General features: G+C 39.2%; 1 protein-coding gene across 1 annotated transcript in view; it reads left to right on the plus strand.

Annotated features, from left to right (window-relative positions):
- Positions 1 to 18,822, plus strand: part of sorcs3a (sortilin related VPS10 domain containing receptor 3a) — a 177,264-nt gene that overhangs the window by 136,840 nt on the left and 21,602 nt on the right. The window contains exons 11-19 of the mRNA XM_076147969.1: positions 1,166 to 1,268; positions 2,621 to 2,697; positions 2,989 to 3,080; positions 3,982 to 4,089; positions 6,282 to 6,399; positions 6,485 to 6,618; positions 11,527 to 11,640; positions 12,597 to 12,768; positions 18,197 to 18,383. Coding sequence (XP_076004084.1) covers positions 1,166 to 1,268; positions 2,621 to 2,697; positions 2,989 to 3,080; positions 3,982 to 4,089; positions 6,282 to 6,399; positions 6,485 to 6,618; positions 11,527 to 11,640; positions 12,597 to 12,768; positions 18,197 to 18,383 — 1,105 coding nt within the window. The remainder of the gene's footprint in view (positions 1 to 1,165; positions 1,269 to 2,620; positions 2,698 to 2,988; positions 3,081 to 3,981; positions 4,090 to 6,281; positions 6,400 to 6,484; positions 6,619 to 11,526; positions 11,641 to 12,596; positions 12,769 to 18,196; positions 18,384 to 18,822) is intronic.

Raw genomic sequence — 18,822 nt, forward strand, 5'->3', positions numbered from 1 at the left:
GAGTGACATGCTATCAGCTGGGAAGATGAAAGCAGACACATTTTTTCTGCTCTGTGAACAAATGTAATTGTCTTCTGTTATTTGCCAGCCCTGGAGACTTGAATTCATACTTTAATGCAAATCCTCCCACTCTTTGCATTCAATGATGATTAGTAAATCCTGTGAAACCACAGTTGGTGCTCTTTGGTTGACAAATTAAACTGGCATCTATTAAATAGTTTTTGTTTTGTTCTGCCCACACTGAAAAAGGATTCACGCTCCCTTTTGTCATTGTGACGTGCAGCTGGAATGAAAACGGGATATTAGTACAACTTGTTTTGATGAGTGTCCCCATATTTTTGAATCCCCTGCTTTTTGGTATTTAAGGATTAGGTCTTGAATTGGGCCTTAAAAGACTTTTCCAAATCTGGCCTACAGACATTAATCTTGCAACACTGAAATCTGTCTCTTGTCATAAATTTTAGTACTTCAAGAAAGAAGACAAATACAACTCACTCAATGTTGGTTCACTTGATCAGTGATGTCAAGCTCAATGACCCACATGCACTCCACAATCATGGTTATGATGATGCTGTAGAGGGCAGTAATATAAAGATATCTGACATTTTGTTCTGATAATATGTTCTAATATATATTCTACATATATATCTTTTTTTAATTGAGTGATACCAACATTCTTAGCTTGATTTCATGTGGTACAGGTTGCAATTTTATTATTGCTAACTTGAATTCTTTAATGGGACAGATCACTACCATTTATGCAAACATTATTGCAATGGTTTATGGGATTGGATCATTTTTTTCACAGCAATCTCATTTACAAGTTGATTTTTTCACGCGCATGCCAAATGAATTTGTAATGTAATCTTGTTTCATTTGTTTTAATCATGTTTCTGCAACTCTGTTTAATAAATTGAAACAGAATCTTCTTTTAATATATATTCAACCTGTGTGTAGGTAGGTAAACAAGGCAGGTTTGGCAGGAATAAATTACTAATACATTTTTTTCATAACATAAGAAGACAGTGTGTTTTGGTGAGACAACTGTTGGAGAAGTTTTTCTTTTTCAATAAAAGTTCAGATAGTATGAAAAATAAAGAAAGACTGTATGTAACCTATTTGATTTCTTGAACTTAAAAGTTTAAAGGTGTTTTCCTCCCCCCAGCCTTTCTGTTCACTCCATCTCCAACTGCAGATGTCAGAAAACCCTTACTTGTCGGGAACAATCTCCACCAAGAGCTCTGCACCTGGGATTATAGTGGCCACAGGTAAGACAAAAAACAAGATTTGTTCTGAGTGGAATAACAGACAGAGCAGTTGTAGACAGTAAACAACACAATTTTGTAGCACATTTCATTCGCTTTCCACAGCTGTGATCTAAACTCCGGAAGGATTACATTCTGTTTATTTTTGTATATCCCAAACAGATCACCTAAACAAATTCATCAAATCAAATTATCTCAGGAATAACATTCATATGCAACTCAATATGCAACTGTCAATATTCCAGGCAGCCCAAAGTACTTTCTATTTCACGTAAATATAATAGCCACAGATAAACTGAATGTTATGCCACTTTCTCTTTTCATGCCTCTTACAGTTTGAACATTAGCTTGCTATTGCATGCAGCACATGCAAGGCTACTTAGCAATGATGGCTTAGGTTACAATGCTGATTTTGGTATTTCAGTATGTAGGTTGAATGCCATAATGTGACGTGGAGCTTAAACATAACATTTATTTCAAAGCTTTATTACAATTCCATAAAAGGACCATGTTTGCTGGGCCAGCTTATTATTGAATTTATTTATGTGCACTGCAAATATGTTTTCAGTTAAGTCTCAAGATACTGAAACTCATTCCTTTTAAAATGTTGTTAGATTGGAAACAGGTATAATTTTGCACAGTGTGAGAGAAAAGGGCGATTGTGTTGTGTGTTGTTGATCTGTGGAGTGTCCATGTGTGCATGGGTGTTAGAAAGAGCACTTGAAAGAATAAAGCAAACTAATGTTCCATGACGACTGGCTGTGCGTTTTGTGCATGTGTGTATATCGTTTATTTCGAAAGTGAGAATAAATATGCCACTCTTCTACCATGCATGCTTTCTCTCTCTTTGTGTGTGTGTGTGTGTGTGTGTGTGTGTGTGTGTGTGTGTGTGTATATGTGTGTGTGTGTGTGTGTGTGTGTGTGTGTGTGTGCTGGCCAAGCCTTTACTTTGACCCTGTGATTAACTTGCCCACTGCACCTTTTAAGACAGCTGGTGCAGAGATCATTTCACTGACATGACAAACACCATACAGATCAAACACAAGCCTGTTTACTGAGCCAAGATAGCAGATCAGCAGAGGAAGCCAGTTCACTTGCTTCACACCCACAGGAACGCTTTAGAGGTGTTGTGTTGTAACGCTGCTAGAGTGATGGATGCTTCCACCCTTGTTCTCACATACTGCCTGAATAAAGCAGGCGTCTACACGGGTAAACCTGGGGCCATCTTTTTATCTTTAAGAGACAATAAGCTCATTAACACAGACAGGCAGTGTTACGGGCGGCTTTATCTGTATAATCTGTGTAATGTCTGTCGTCTTTAAGTGTCTTGTAATTCTGTCTTTTTTTTACTGCAGGAAATATTGGAGCAGAGCTATCCTATAATAACGTTGGCATGTTCATATCATCTGATGCTGGAAACAGTTGGAGACAGGTGAGCTCATAACCATGTTCAAGCCCACTGACAGTGTCATTATTAAAAAAAGTCTTCCAAGCATGAATTATCAAACAAAACAACTCTAAAGTTGTGTACAAACTATGTTTCCCCAGTGTCTTTTGTTCTGAATAGTTAAACAATTGTCCATTGTATTTGAAATATTGCATTCATGGTGTAAATTGCATGTTTACATAAAAGATTTTCAATAGTAAGTTATTATGATCACTCGTGCATAATTTTGATTAGCATTAGTATTCACCACTTGAATCGATGCATGTGTGTGTTCAGATCTTTGAAGAGGAGCACAACATGTGGTTTCTGGACAAAGGAGGGGCTCTCGTTGCTGTGAAACAGCCATCAGTGCCAACCAGACACTTGTGGTACGTTTGCCTTTCTTGTACCAGTTGTACCAGTTCCTTATTGTCGACGACGATATAAAAACAAATAAATGTGACATGATCCATTTAGTCATGAACTTTGACTGACTTTGATTCAATGTCATTTTGAGGTTTTGTCCTCTTGCACTTACGGTTAAGTGACAGCAATCCAAACTCTCCCCCCATGCTATGAGATCTGTTTGCCTGTCACTCGTGCAACTATTAGGTTTAAAATCGCTGAAGTGTGACCTTCAGGGTTTTTAGTCTCCCAACCAATTAAATCGCGATAGGAGAGGGACTGAAAGGAATGGCAGTGTAAAGGCCTGTGCATCTCAGTATTGCCTCCTCAGCCAGAACAAAGTTAAACACTTTCCAGGCCTGAATCTCATAACAGATACAGTATGTGTCAACACTTTCCCCCTGTTGTCAGTGCTATTAACCAAATGAAGACAGTTGGGCCTAAGAGGCAAAATGCCCATGTAACAGATTTTTCTAGTGCTGATATTGAAAAGCAGTCACAATCAAAAAAGCCCACATCCTAATGATCAAAGCGATCCTTCTCTCTGGTTTCTACATCTCTCTGCGGTCGATCATGAAACAAATAATGCCCGGGTTTTGTTTTAAACTCTCCAGTGAAGGCTTTTAAGCAGGACCTCTGTTTGACCCTGAACACTTTGTTTTTTTGTCATTTGAGAGCATATTGCTGCATTTTTGCTTTATATTGTTATAGACTGAGGTATAGCACGGTAGTTTATTGTTCAGAGACTTTTCAGTTGATGACAGTCAGATCTTCAATCTGCACCTAAACCACCCAACATGACCTGTTACAATCAGAGAGCATCTGTTCTCCTGACATTGCTGTCTTTGGGTTAGTGATGTGTAATGCATTCTGACACACATGCAGGATCAGCTTTGATGAGGGAAGGCAGTGGACCCGACACAGCTTCTCTTTGGTCCCCCTATTTGTGGATGGTGTCTTGGTGGAGGCTGGGACAGAGAATCAAATCATGACGTAAGTTTGTCCTTTCAAAAGGCTGGATGCAATGTGTTTTTGTGTTCTTTTGGAGTATTTTAGGGGCGATTGTGGGTAAACTGTCAGTGGATATTGTTCTCTTTAGCCCTTTGGAGTTTTTCTTCAGATGAAAGACTGATGACTTACAAGGGAGGGGGGAGTCGGAGTACATTTACTCAAAAATGGCACTAATGGGAAGTACATGTATCACAATCATACTTGAGTATTGACATTTTGGTTTCACATTGTACATTTCAGAGTACACCTTATCCCAACACATTTATCTGATGTATGGTGTACATTTTTGTCTGCTCAGTCTATATTTCTGAATTGTCACCATGCAGACCTTAAAATCGCCCGAAACCACGCTTGCATTTGTATGACTAGTTACCTTATCAATAACAGCTTCATCTTCCCCAAATAGAGACAAAGGAAAAACAAAAGCCTGACATGCTCCCCCGTGATTGTTATTGTGTAAATCCAGAGCATGAGTTGCGTGACTGTGACCGTGTCATTTTATTGAAAAAGTTCCCTATCCATGCTGAAATGAGCCAGCGTCTTCAGATTTATCCACTCTGAAGAATGTTTTTAAGGATTGAAAATGCCAGTTTAATGTGCCACAAGGCCTAATTCATAAATGTTAGTCATCGGCTGTTTTACCAGCTGTTAGCCTGCTGTAGACCCCAGTGCCCAGTTTTTTCTTTACGCTTTGTCTCTCCCTGCCATCGCTCTTGGCCATTAAGTGCTGTTCTTTCTTGAAATTTAGGCTTTCTTTAGCTGCCTCCCTTTTGCTGTCTATATTGCCATCCAAAATGGTCTAAAATATGCATTACCTCATTACCATGTCCACTGTGATTGGTTGCTGTTTGCAACACAGCTGCAGGTGACTATGGAGTAATGGGATTTCAGTGCTGCAGTCAAAACCATGGTGACTTTCGGAATAATTGGAAATTACCATGGGGGAGAACTTGTGTGGCACAACACAGTTAACATAGACTGAGAATGGCCCAATGCATTTTCAAATAATCTAAAGAGCTGTATAAAAGAAAAGGATGGTACATTTGCTCTCTTCTTCCAGACGATCTGCAACAAAAAAAACTTAAAAAAATAATTATTTAATTTCATTACTAAACGTTTCAGGTGTACATAATGTGTATGTCAAGTTTGGGGGATTTTTCCCTTTTTCCTTCCAAAAGCCACAAAGTTGAGGATAGGTTTAAGATTTGAGATTTAAGATTTAATATTCTTTATTACTCCTCATTTTGCATGCAATTCACAGCAAATCGCATGCAATTGAAATTTATCTTGCACCCCCTAATATCACACACACACACAAACACATGCATTACAGAGGGGGTGCAGGGCAGCCATTACACGGCGCGTGGAGCAGTGTTGGGGGTTTGTTGCCTTGCTCAAGGGCACATTGGCAGTGCCCTGGAGGCAAATGGCAACTCTCCAGCTGCCAGTCCATTTTCTTGGTCCATATGGGACTCGAACCGGCGACCCTCCATGCACACTAGTGGCTCAAAATCTGTGAATGTGATGTTTTCATCAGTTTATTTTAAGACTTATATAAAAAAACATTTAAAAGTAGTGATGTTGCAAGTGAAGCAGCATTATTTATTATTTAACCTCTGGAAATGGTTTTTGAGGACTTTCTGGAAATGAATGGCAATGCCTCACAGCAAACTGTCAAAAGAGGACCAAGGATATTTGTTGCACTCCCTCATAGGGGAGATGACTGTGGGAAGTTACCTTCTTGGCAAAAACAATGAACAAATAAAGTGTGCTTCATCGAGTAGTGGGTTTGGGAACAACTAACTAAAAATAAGGCAGAATAAACCTGATTGCTGCACTAGAATCAGGGCAAGTGGATGAAATAAAACTATTAATACAGTTGAAATACTTCTGTTGCACAGACAGACTGCATTTGAATACAGCTTTACAATTGATATGTTAAATTGTTAAATATTCACATTGTGGGGATTTTGTTAGCATTGTTTGATCTTTCACCATTATGGCTTCTGTGAGTAAACCATAATGTCTAGGCAAAAGAAAGCTCAAGTTATTGTAACCATCTGAACATTACTCAACCACCATTTACACAGTCTTCGTAAATGTATGGCACAGTAGTTACTGTATTTATATGATTTTACTGACTAATAAATGCTGTTTTTCACTTGTCACCGCAGCTTTTTTGGACACTTCAGCCATCGTTCTGAGTGGCAGCTCATTCAGATAGACTATAAATCAATATTCAGCAGGAAGTGCACAGAGGAAGATTATCAAACCTGGCATTTGCATAACCAGGTAAATTACATCATACAAGCATGTGTACCACCTGCCACAATCAAACATTTCACAACAGTCATTGTGGTATTTATTGTGTCCACAGGGTGAGCCATGTGTGATGGGACAAAAACAGATTTACATGAAGCGCAGGCCTGGAAACTACTGCATGCTGGGAAAGGACTATTCCAGAATCCTCTCTGCAGAGTCTTGTATTTGCAGAGCCCATGATTTTGAATGGTAAGAGGAGAGATTGTCTTTGCTCTGCATAATGGTTTATTGATTTCTTAATAATCCTCAAGAGGGATTACCGTCTTCATTTTCTACTGAACTTCACAAACAATTATGCAACACAATTAGAATTATCATTTTGTAATGACTTCTTAACAACTTTTCTCTATTTTGGAATGTCATTATTTAGTAAAGTAGATTATGCTGGGCAGCTGTAAGTGTGTGTGTGTGACAGTATGCATTATGGTTTGCTTAATTAATAAATGAGATACAGCGCTCTTCAAAGAATAAGAAACTTTATTTTGGTCAGGTCACATGCAATTCACAATGTTTATCACAACTTGAAATTTGTCTTGCAACCCCTCTTACATATCACACACACAAACACATGCATAATAGAGGGGGTGCAGGGCAGCCATTCTACGCCGCCCCTGGAGCAGTTGGGGGTTTGGTGCCTTGTCCACGGGCACCTCGGCAGTGCCATGGAGGCAAACTGGCAATTCTCCAGCTGCTAGTCCACTTTCTTGGTCCAGACGTAGTCTCGAACCGGCGACCCTCCGGTTACCAGCTGAGTACCTATGGACTGAGCTACTGTCGCCCCATGGAATGAGCAACTCCCACACAAATTTGGCAGCCAATTATAGAATAATTAGAATGGATGGAAATGGGCTTAGACTGAGGTGAGGAGGTGGCAAGATTAAGTTGTACTGAAAGTTAGGGGTGTACAAAGTGAGAAGGAGGTGAGACAGGACCGCCCCTTCCCCATGCCCACCACATAAGACAGGACCCAGCCACACAAACTTGGGCCTGTCCAACATGTAGTTAGTAATCAAGGAGACTGTGTATGCATTTACACCCATCCTCTGCAGCTTCCCAATCTAAAGAAGTAGTTGGAGAGTATTGAAGGCTCTGGAAAAATAAAAAACATGATTCACACATTGCCATTAGTACAATCCCAGTGAGAGTGAGCACATGAGCAGGGGGATGACAACATTGTCGACACCCACCTGAGGCTGGTAGGCAAACTGTAGAGGGTCAAGAGAAGGTGAACTGCAAAACATTCCCTGTTGTTTTCATTTTGTGTGATGTATAGCTCACTACCATCAGATGTGAGAAGCTGAATCTGAGTGGCTGGCAGAAGTCTCTATTTCCACCAAAGTAGACCATGTGATATTGTGGAACTGAATTCCTGGCTCACGTCTTAGTTGTTAGTGTTTCTGCCAGGAAGCCATTTAATTTTCTTGAATATCTGACAAACATGAGCATATATCTGATGAATGTCCTACATTAACAGTCCTGCGGAAATCCTGCTTCACTGATGATTCTATTTTCTCGCGCCCTTTCTCTCTTTCTCTCTCTCTCTCTCTCTCTCTCTCTCTCTCTCTCGCTCTCTCTGTCACTCTCTCTGTATTGCATATATGTCTTATTCATTTTCCCCATTGTTAGTGTATTCTCTAATAATCTGATAAGTTTGGGATCATTTTACGGTATTTGCTCATAATTCTTCTCTCTGTAATGTTTGTCTTCATACTCATCCTTGCTATGTATGCAATTTTGTTGAGAAGACAAGGAAGATGTGATTATAACCATTTTGAATTCAGTCTCAAAGTGGTGCAATTTTTTACCTTGTATTGACAGGAAACACGCAAGCCAACATACAGCAGTTACGTAAAAAGTGTTTGTAGGAGAACAGCGTGTGAGCACTAATTGGTCTGCAGTGAACTTTTTATGTGTGATTTGTGTTCGTATGTGTCCCTCTCTGCGGGAAATATCTAAAATCCAGCTTGAAATGATAAAATGAGCATTAGTTGAGCCATCATGTAGAGAAGCCTTAAACTTGATTCAAAGTGAAAAGAGTCTGCCACAGAATTGACCAAAGTACATTTTCAGTAGCCTCTTTTGGGTGTATGAGTATACATGGCAGATATCTGTTGTTTTCTTAGTAAGAATGTATAAAATCGGAAAGCTTTGTTTCCTACAGTTTGTTCATTAAAATGTGTGCGTCTAACACAGGGGTTGGCAAACAACGAAGCTTTTTAATGCGGCCCGCCGAAACATTTCTCTGCAACACCTGGCATTTCGGTTGAGTGCCCCCACCCCCCCCATCAGACCGGCTGAACGCAGCACAAACTGACTCCCCCCACCCCCCCGTCAGCTGCCCCGTGGTTGTGTGAAACATTTGTTAGCTTTTTGAGCTAGGCTGCTAGCCGTGTTGCTATTGTGAGATATCATGTTCAAACACTTGTTAAATGGAAGTTTGTTTGTTAGTTGTCATAGCATGGGAAAAAAGTGGTTGATTCTTTATTTGTTCTTTTAAAGAAATCCAAGGCAGGTAGGATATTGATTGTTTGTGGCACTAATCAGCTCATCTAGAAAGCAGTGATTCTCATTTGGTTGCGGTAATTATAGACTATTTGAAATTAATATTGATGTGGGACATCCATGTCCTATTAGGGTGCTGCCAAATGAGTAACATGGAGTTTTATTGTTTGATTTTAGATGATGATGATGATGATAGCATGGCAGCATGACATAAATCCTGTAGGTCTGTAAACCTATGAAATTATTCACTACATGTGCTGTGTATAATTACATGCTTGAAAATGAATACCTGTACTCTCTTATCATTTTTATTGCACAAACCCAATTCTCAGTGGTGCTACATTGCCGCATTCTTGAACATTAGATATGGTAGATTAGGTATGGTATCTTCTTCCTGCGTTAGTTGCATTTTTTCAGACTTTTTAGGGGTCCAAGCACGAAGTGCTTCACAAAGTCTTTTTCAAACTACTCCCTGGATTTTTGACTTAGAGACGTGTAGTTGGCGTCAAATGATTATTTTTTAATTATGACGTGATATAGATAGCTAGCTATGTAGATCCAAAACTTTAGTAATAAAATCATCTTAATATTTGATTTATTTTCAATACATTCGTCAAATGATTTTTTGAAGAATTAGGATTAATTTCATATATGACTCCTCCATAATAATATTTTACTTTTCTTTCTATGAATTTTTCAATATTGCATTGATTTTAAATGAGTTTGTCCGATGGTCTTTGACACACCACCTGTGCGAGTGTCTGATGATCTTTGAACGCACCAACTCTGTACTAGAGTTAAGTTTAGTTTTCCTTACTCCTGGGTTACATCAGCAGAGAACCTTTCCAAATAGTCTATTTCACCGTTTCATTAAATTGGAAAGTTTTAAGAGCTCTTGTAAGAGGAAACGCTGTTTGCAGGAATGTTTGTCTTTTTCTTAATTTGTTACCTCAAGGCAGAAAATGAGAAAGGACATCCCCCCGCGAATGTTTTATTAATTCAATGAATTTTTCCTTTATGGGCGACAATACAATTAACATATGGACTCCCTTTACTTTTCAACTTACACTGCAGGATCAACTTTATGTCATCCAACCTTGACAGTTTGTCACTGTTGTTTGTTGTCTCTGCCTTTCAGTGCTGTTCCTGTGTCTGACTTCCTGCGTTCATGCACAGTCTGTCAACTGTGATTAGCCACATTGGTTAACATGGGTGCTGAAATTAAAATAAATGCAAGCCACAGCACTTCACGGTTATTTGCTGCACTTTCGCATCCTGTGTGGTCCCAGGGTTACACTGAGGAGACACAACAACTCCAACTAATGGCTTGAGGGTGACACCAAAAATAAACAAAGATTAGGCCAGAAAATTGTTGTAACAGACTAACCATCAGAAAACATTACTACTAATGACAGTTATGTCTCTATTAAACCAAGTTTTTTAGGATTGACTTACTCATTTCCTTCACAGTGAGAATTTGCACAGAACTTTGTCTTGTTCACCTGAAATGTCATTCCCTTACTTCTGGCCCCATGCCGACAGGCCCCCTGACGTGATTCATGGCAGGGGACCTGCAGCTTTCAGACTTGCTTTCAAGTCTAGTTGGAATTGGGATTTGAAGATACAATTAGGCCGATTGTATCATTGTCATCCACTATTTTTTCCCTGATTTTTATATTGTATGTTTGGTTTGACATGCATCTGTATTTCATAGTCCATGGATATTGCCAGCTTAGGTCAGAGCTGGCCAATCAAAGCAAAGCTAGCTTTTAAAGGAAAGACCTTTAAGAGACTGTACCTAGTACCTAAAACGGCCAGTTTTCAATTGGTTTGCAGTGCAGCAGCAAGCTAGAGTGTACCAATCTGTTCTTTTGCTCATCAAAGCATTGCAAGGGTTTCAAAGTAGGCTGCTAAATCGACATAGTATGAAGTGTTCACCTTAACAAAGGGTAGAGAACACTATTAGTTAGGCTGACCAGTAAAAAAATCAAATGCTGAATAATAACAATCAGTGGTAGACAAAAACCAGAACATATGGTTTGTTAGTGCTATATTATTGACTGTGTTGTTCCAAAATGACCACCATACTTTCCGCTTTACCTTTTTAGCCATATCCCCTGGAACAGTCAATATGCCTTGACAGCTTGTTAATGAATGAGTCTTGATTACAGAATCAAAGTGGACTCATCAGCCACTGGCTTGTTGGTTTTGTGTATTTGTTCTGCCTTGGTGTTTAATTGATAAATCAATGTCACAGCCATTATCAGAATGGACACTTGCTCACTTTGTTATTTGACATGTAAATTATGTTCTGACTGAAGTATTGGCAGGCAAGTGAGACTTAGCAGTCTTTGTGTGACCCCCAGAGTGTGATTTCATACACACTGCAACACATCCAGACGCAGGTGGAACATTTCTCAACAACGCCCTTAATCAATTCATAATAATCATGCATCTCTATACCAGACAGGCACCCGCTTACCAATTATGAAGAGATAGACAAGACAGGGATATGGAACAAAGTAGGACAATATGTCCCTTTTCACAAGTTGATATTGATCAGGCGCTTTGTGGATATGCTTTGTTGTCTGACAGTGATTATGGATATGAGCGCCGCGGGGATGGGAACTGCAGGACTTCCTTCTGGTTCAACCCTGCCACCATCTCCAGAAGCTGTAGCCAGGGTCAAAACTACCTCAACAGCACAGGGTGAGAATTAACATTTATATACACTCCAGAGGATGCATGTTTTGTGCATTATGTCATGACATACATACTAATTTTTGCAATCGATATTACCTTAAGAGAAGAAGAAGAAGAAGAAGAAGAGAGAAGAAGAAACTTTAGTAATCCCCAAGGGGAAATTATTTTTCCTCACTCTGTTGTTTTTTCACATACATCACATGTACACAGACTAGGAAACACACTATCATGCAAACACCCCCATGCAAACACACAGTCCGTATAGAGTAGATGGAGGTGAAGATCACACCATGTCAATGAAACCTGATTATTATAAGCTACACAATGGTGGATTTTATACCATTATATATTTTTATATCAGATTGCCTTGAATTTTAAAGTTGTTATTTGATAAGAAAGTTGTTATGTGTTAAGAAAAAAAAAGATTGTGAACTACAAAGTAATATGTGGAAGCATTTGAAGTCTTTATTTCAATCAGATTTAAAATCAAACCCCAAGGATCATCAACAGATATGATTGAATTGTCACAAATTATCCTTGTAACATTGATTAAGCCTTTTGAGAGATGCTGAAATGTTCCTCATTAAGGGCAAAGTTACATATCATCCATTTCACCTTGCAGCTTCTTTAAATGTACCCTAATTCATGCCTCAAAAGTAGCAAAATGTCAGCACACCAAGCAGTATCATAATGATTGGGATAACTCAAGCACCCAATTACCTATTTCTCCACTGTGATTAAGATTAATTTTGTGAAGTATCTTGGCTACCACCACCTTGTATGCTATCTCTTGTATTTTCTATCACCAACCTCGGAACTAAGTTTAACAAAGTCATTTGTAAATCCCAAACCCATTCATCAAAAGGACTTATTTATGAACAATTGGAATATGTCATATATGGTGAGTACCTTACACAGAACAGAGCAGAACCCTAATCTCTAACTCCTTTGTCTCTCAAAAGGTACCGCAAAGTGGTATTGAACAACTGCACTAAAGGAGTTAAAGAATTGTACACAGCCAGGAAGCAGCAATGCCCCAACAGATCTCCGAAAGGACTCTCGCTTACCACCAAAGACAACAAACTCACAGCAAACCTGGGCAACAACGTAACCTTCCTAGTGCATCTAGATGAGGTGAGAATATACAAGGGGGGGACTCAAAAACATATGAAATTAAAATCTTGTTTTTACTGTAGCAGCACAGAAACAAGTGGCTGGTTGATATTTTATATGAAATCATGTAATATAGGGTTTTGATGAAATAATTACAGACTACATAAACATAATAATAATTAAATAAAATATCAATAAACAGAAACTAAACAAAACATGAAGGAGGATATATAAGGAAGAGAAAGAGGGAGGACCTCACCATTGTCTCAGTCTATCTGGATGTGCAAAAATTTTGCAATGTGAAAAAACACATTCATCCATTTCTATTATCCCTTGCTGCAGCACCACTGTCAACTCTGAGTGGAAAAAAAGACGCCATTTTAGGTAACATGCTCGTATATTATTGTGCCCCTCGAAATTGCCTGCCTGACTTGCACAAGACAATAACTTAATAAACAGACCTTCTTCATTACAGTACCATTTGTTATATTAAAAAGCAAAGGTATGGCTTAAATGGATATATGGCCATCTGGGGGCTTGTGTTTTAGCCACCATTGACATCCAGTCAACACAAACGGCCCCCTTGAATCTCTTACCAGCAGGAAGACTCTCAAAACATGACATTTTAGGATGTGACCTCATTATATTAGGGCCAGGACCTGCCATGCTCCCTGGACACTTCTAAAAATTAATTCAGACAGCATTTATTCCACTGAAATTGTATTGTTAGCACCAGCATTGCCTTCCCTCCATTGCAACAGCTGAGGATAAGTGTGTCCCCTTTGGGTTCTATCTGGGCCCAATTGTCGTATTAATGTGAGATGAGTTGAAAAATTGAGGCCTGTTTCTCTTACAAGTGAGAGGGGGAAAGGGGGGAGTGACAGAGTCAGAGAAGTAAGTACCAGAGCTATGTGATAACAGAAGAAGAGGGTGAGTTTAAACATCCCCATGGCTCCCTCTGCATTGGAGAAAAGTCTCAAGATGAATTCAAAGGGAAATTAATATTAATGGTGGCTGCTATGATAGTATTTATTTGGGGAGAACTAATGCAGTTAGATATATCAAATACAGGTTATGTAGAGCATATCAAAACCCCATCTGCCATACAACTCAACCAATAATTCTTACATTTTGGATCATTAGAGAAAAACTATGTGATTACTACCTGACCAAGCGACCAACAGTTTCATATCAGCAGTAATGTCAGTCATCAAATATGACACGGCAAGTGTATAGGTCCGGGTTGGTTTGTTTGTTGGTCAGGAGCTGACAATCACAGTGGAACATAGCACCTTGTACAAGTATCACTGTGCCCACCATGGTGTTTGGCACTGTAACTGCACCAGCATTTGCTGAAAGGAGGATGCTCTTTAATGTGAGGTGCGCTGCTGCTCGGCTTGGAACAAAAACAGTGGCTCCTGACAATGTGACTGTGCCGACAAAAAGCTCCTCCAGTATCAAAGTGGACTGGTCAGCCAGTATGTGAACGCAGGATCATGTGGTAAATACAAAATGGAGAGAAAACACAAAAAATATGACATTTTTTGTCTAAGATAAGCTGTGAACCATATTGTATATTTTTTGGGCAGCATTTGATAAAAACATACATTATTGATTTTTCCATCACAGTTCAGACACTTTTTAATTTATACTCAGATAACATATTTTACAGTCTTTAACTTTTCAGTCAAAATTAAGCCTTTCAACCCAGAATGATGAGGTGAGGGGTTTGAACCTTACCCAGTTGGCTGGTGGTCTCTTAATGTGTAAAATTTGTGCGGCCTTTTGAAGTTCCTGTTTTCGTCATGATCTTGTGTTTTTCTTCTGGACGCACCAAATTCTTTCTTCCAAAAACCTTGTAGGTGAGATGAAACAGGGTTTATAAATTGACTGTAAGTGGGATTCTAAGTGTAAATCTGGATGTCTGTTTATCTGTGTTAGCTCTGTGACAGACTGGCCACCCGTACAGTGTGGCTAAGAATGTAGGATTATTGTGATATATTAAGACAATATAGGCTAGTTATATAATATAAGCCAACATAGGATAACAATAAATTAACCATGATTGCCCAAGATTGCCCTGTGCTAAACTGGCTTCCTTGTTAGTTCTCCTGTAGTTGCTGTGAGTCAGATCTGGCTTCCTTAAGCTGGCAGGCTGGGGTAATTAAAGCTCTCCCAACTCAGTGGTTAAATTGGGGAGGAGATGCTTGTGAGAGCACACTACGCGTTCTTGTTCTTTCATTAGAGAGACACTGCTTTGTTTCCATTTCCAAAATGTTTCAGCAGTTATTGTATATGCAAATCTAAGTTTATTAGCTGATGAATTGCCTTTTTAATTGTCCCCTTGAGGGTTGATAACTGCTACAACTGCTGTATGCTTTGATCTCTGTAACTTATTGTTCAAAATGAAATATATTTAAGGGGCCCTTACCCTATTTTCCCTTTGTATATGGTCATCACTCTAATATTTGGCATCCCTAGCTCGATACGCTTATTTATGTTAACAACATTAATTCAGTGCAGTGGTTCCTCTGCCTCATGGGATCAGGTACAATGTTTTGTCAGTTTGAATTTGTGTGTAAATGTCCGACTGTTTTTCTTATTAAACTGATCTTTCTGTAACAACTTCTACTGTCCCAAAGGGAAAACTGTGATCATGCAAGGGAGGCTGATAAGATTAACTGAACAACTGCCCATTCCATTGAACATGCGTAGTATAATACAGCTTTATCCTGACCTGTTTGCTCCTTAAACATTCCCAACATTTTTGGCTTGTGGGCTGCAAAATGAGCAACAAGCAACAAGCAACTAATCAAATCCAATTATGTACAATGAAGACAATTCAATCAAATCAATCGCATGTCAGAATTACTGAACTCTCCATCTCTGTACTCTGCCATCGCAGAGAAATGTACATAGACAAACCGTTAAACAATACATGAATGTTTATTACTAAGTACATTTTTTCTTCTTTGTCCGACCAAAACTTAATCTACGATGGTTGCAAAACGCCCTATGTTCAACTCTCACACTACAATTCACCATTCACCCATTGAAATGTTTAAAAACAATCAAATAAAGGAAATTAGTGAACATGAACACAGACATGAGGCATAAAAGCAATGTTGCTGTAAACAATTGCCATGGAATTATTTACAAATGAATATGCATGCCTGAAGAATAATGATATTATAAAAAGACAAGAAGAAATGTTTAATGTAGGGGAGAGAGGGCAGACTGTTACTGACTTGTCTTGTCGTCATTGTGGCACTGGAATGGTTCGTCTGAGTCTGCCTGGAATCTCACTCAGGCTAAAAACTTTCCTACATTATTCAATGCTGCAGTCACTCTTGCAAAGCATCAAAACATTGAACTATTGTCAGATTGACACTGCGGGTTCGACCTGCACTTGGACAAATGCTCTGCTTGTGTGTACAAAGCCTTATCAACCCCTGTAACTGTGCTTTTATTGCAAACCAACTCTAATGGCACAGCCTCAAGACTGCTGCCACAATGTATTTGGATCTACTCAGTCCTAAGAGATACACAAACACAAAAGGTGACATTTGTAGAAGTGGGTTTGTATTGGTCTCATGCAGAGTCCTGTAGCCCATTGTGGCTGATGGAGAGCTGGCGTGGACAGAATAGACAGAAAACACCACACAACACACAAAGAGAGCAGAGTGACACTGACGCCATCAAAACTTTTGCGTGCCAACTCATTATGGATCTCAACAATGGCTGCTCGGTAAAACTCTGCTTTTAGCTATTCTCTCTTGTCTCTGGCTACTCATCAAAAACATTTCCAGCTAAAGTGACGTGAAATATTCTCGAAAGTGAAACCAGACAAGTTTCAATGCTTGAACTGACGCAAAGAAGGGACTCAGGTAATGAAGGATGGAGTCAAGAGAGAAAATTAAGAACAGATTCATTTATTTGGTTATTGTTTGTTTAGCACAGCCAACATGCAAATCCAGTGTTACAATTCAAAATCCTAGTAGCATCATGTCACCGTCTGCCAAGGGGGGCTGGACGGTTGCACGTGCAGGCCTGAAGAGGGAAGGATTAGCACACATTTGATTTTTGACAGCTGGAGCCACCAACACTTGTGTAGTGTGTGAATTCTACAATGGTGCCAAATGTAATTCAAGTCAAAGTTTTATTTGTATGGCCAAATATCACATACAATGTCTTAAAGGGCATTAGACATAAACAGATTCAGGAAAATTCCCGACCCCACCCAAAGCCCTCTCGGAAGAAAAGGACAAACTCCCAAGAAAACCATAATGTATTAAGTAAAAAAGGAAGAAACCTAGGAAGAGGCAATTCCAAGATATATTCCCCCTCCATGAATGGCTGGGTGTGCAACAGAACAGTGGGATTATACAAAGGTAGAAAAAAGGCATGCAAAGCAGTAAACACATAGAATCGTGCATTAGGAAAGAAGATGCAAAACAGAGACAAGGTAGTGGGAGACAGGCAGAGAGAGAGAGAGAGAGAATGGTATAAGCACAATACAGTGTCCTATAAGTGAGTCTTCTGGTGCAGCAGTTCCAAGAACCAAGAAATTGCACAAGCAGCTGACAATGCTCAGAGCAAACACAAATACTGTAACACGGATGCCTGTACACATGTGTGCAACTCTATGACAAACATAAATAATCGTTTCTACAGTTTCTCAAGCAGATACTGTATGCACACTCTCAGTCACACACCTGACAGGATCTATGTGTTTAGGTTTTGGTTTATGTGTTATTACACTACCATTATTAAGAGTTTTACAGTTACCTTTCAACCCCGATCCATGTCTTTGGCTGGTATGTTCTCCATAGTATTGCCTGCTGAGGCTCATGGGTACTGGGTACCATACCAACAACAAGGACACATTTATTATTAAATCATGCAGTGGACTCCTGTGTTGCATAATGAAAGACACTGGTTAAAAAGTTTAATATATGACTTTAGAAGAGGGAAAACATAAATATAATACCCAATGCTGCAGAGCCCTGTGCACATCACACACACATACACAAAAAAACAACATAGCATAGTATAACGTAATAATTATGAACTATATGAGTAATATTGGAATAATGTCTATTTAAGATTGTCTTAAGTATGTATCATCTAAATAAATAAGTTTAAATGAAAAAATGTGATGTCTAATGTGCTCATTCAGGGGCCCCTGGTGAACACAGGGCTCTAAGCAGCTGTTTAGTTTGCTTATGCTCTGGGCTGGCAACCCACTCATGCATAAACAGACAAAAACATAGAGAACACAAGAAAGAAAGAAGGGAGTCTATATGCAAACGGAAAACTGCTTTTTTGGGATTACACCGTTTGAAATGAAGGTATTATCATGCTCTTTCAACTTGTTGGGATTCTTTCTCCTTTCCTTCGTGGGTTTGTTCACTTTTGGTGACTGGACCACTGTTCTACTGTGTTTCAGGGTGATTCTTTGCGGACCAACATCCAGTTGGATTTTGGAGACGGTACGGCTGTTTCCTACTCCAACCTGAGCTGGACTGAGGAAGGGATCAAACACATCTACAAGTCCGCTGGAATATTCCGTGTCACTGCCCTGGCAGAAAATAATTTGGGTTATGACACCACGACACTCTACCTACATGTCACATGTATGTGTTAACAAAAAATAATTGCATAATCATGCTTCAAAGTCACGATTTTAAGCTGAAATCTATACATTTCCAAATGTTGTCTCTCTAGGTTAGTTAGAAGTAATTTAAATTACATTAGAATTACAATGAAGATGATATGGCTAATGCAGCAGACTTTATGGTCGCATACTCCAGAGACCCTTTGTCTTTCGGTGACTGAATTGAGTGGCTCTTACTGTTGATACACACAGTACACGGATGTCCGAAGGCAATTAGGAGATTTATTCTTTCAAAAAAAAAATTTAAAATCAACTTTAGTATTTTTAGTTGTTTTGTATTTTACAAAATAAATTCAAAAGCAGGGCTAGAAGGCGTGAAAGTAAGAAGCTGTTGCCTCCAATCAGACACATTTTCTGCTGTGTCTTTGTCCCTGGCCGAGGGAGGCCAAAATACTGCA

Source organism: Genypterus blacodes, unplaced genomic scaffold, assembly GCF_046128005.1.
Source record: "Genypterus blacodes isolate CSIRO-AG114 ecotype Tasmania unplaced genomic scaffold, CSIRO-AGI_Gbla_v1 ptg000039l_1, whole genome shotgun sequence".
Lineage (NCBI taxonomy): Eukaryota > Metazoa > Chordata > Actinopteri > Ophidiiformes > Ophidiidae > Genypterus > Genypterus blacodes.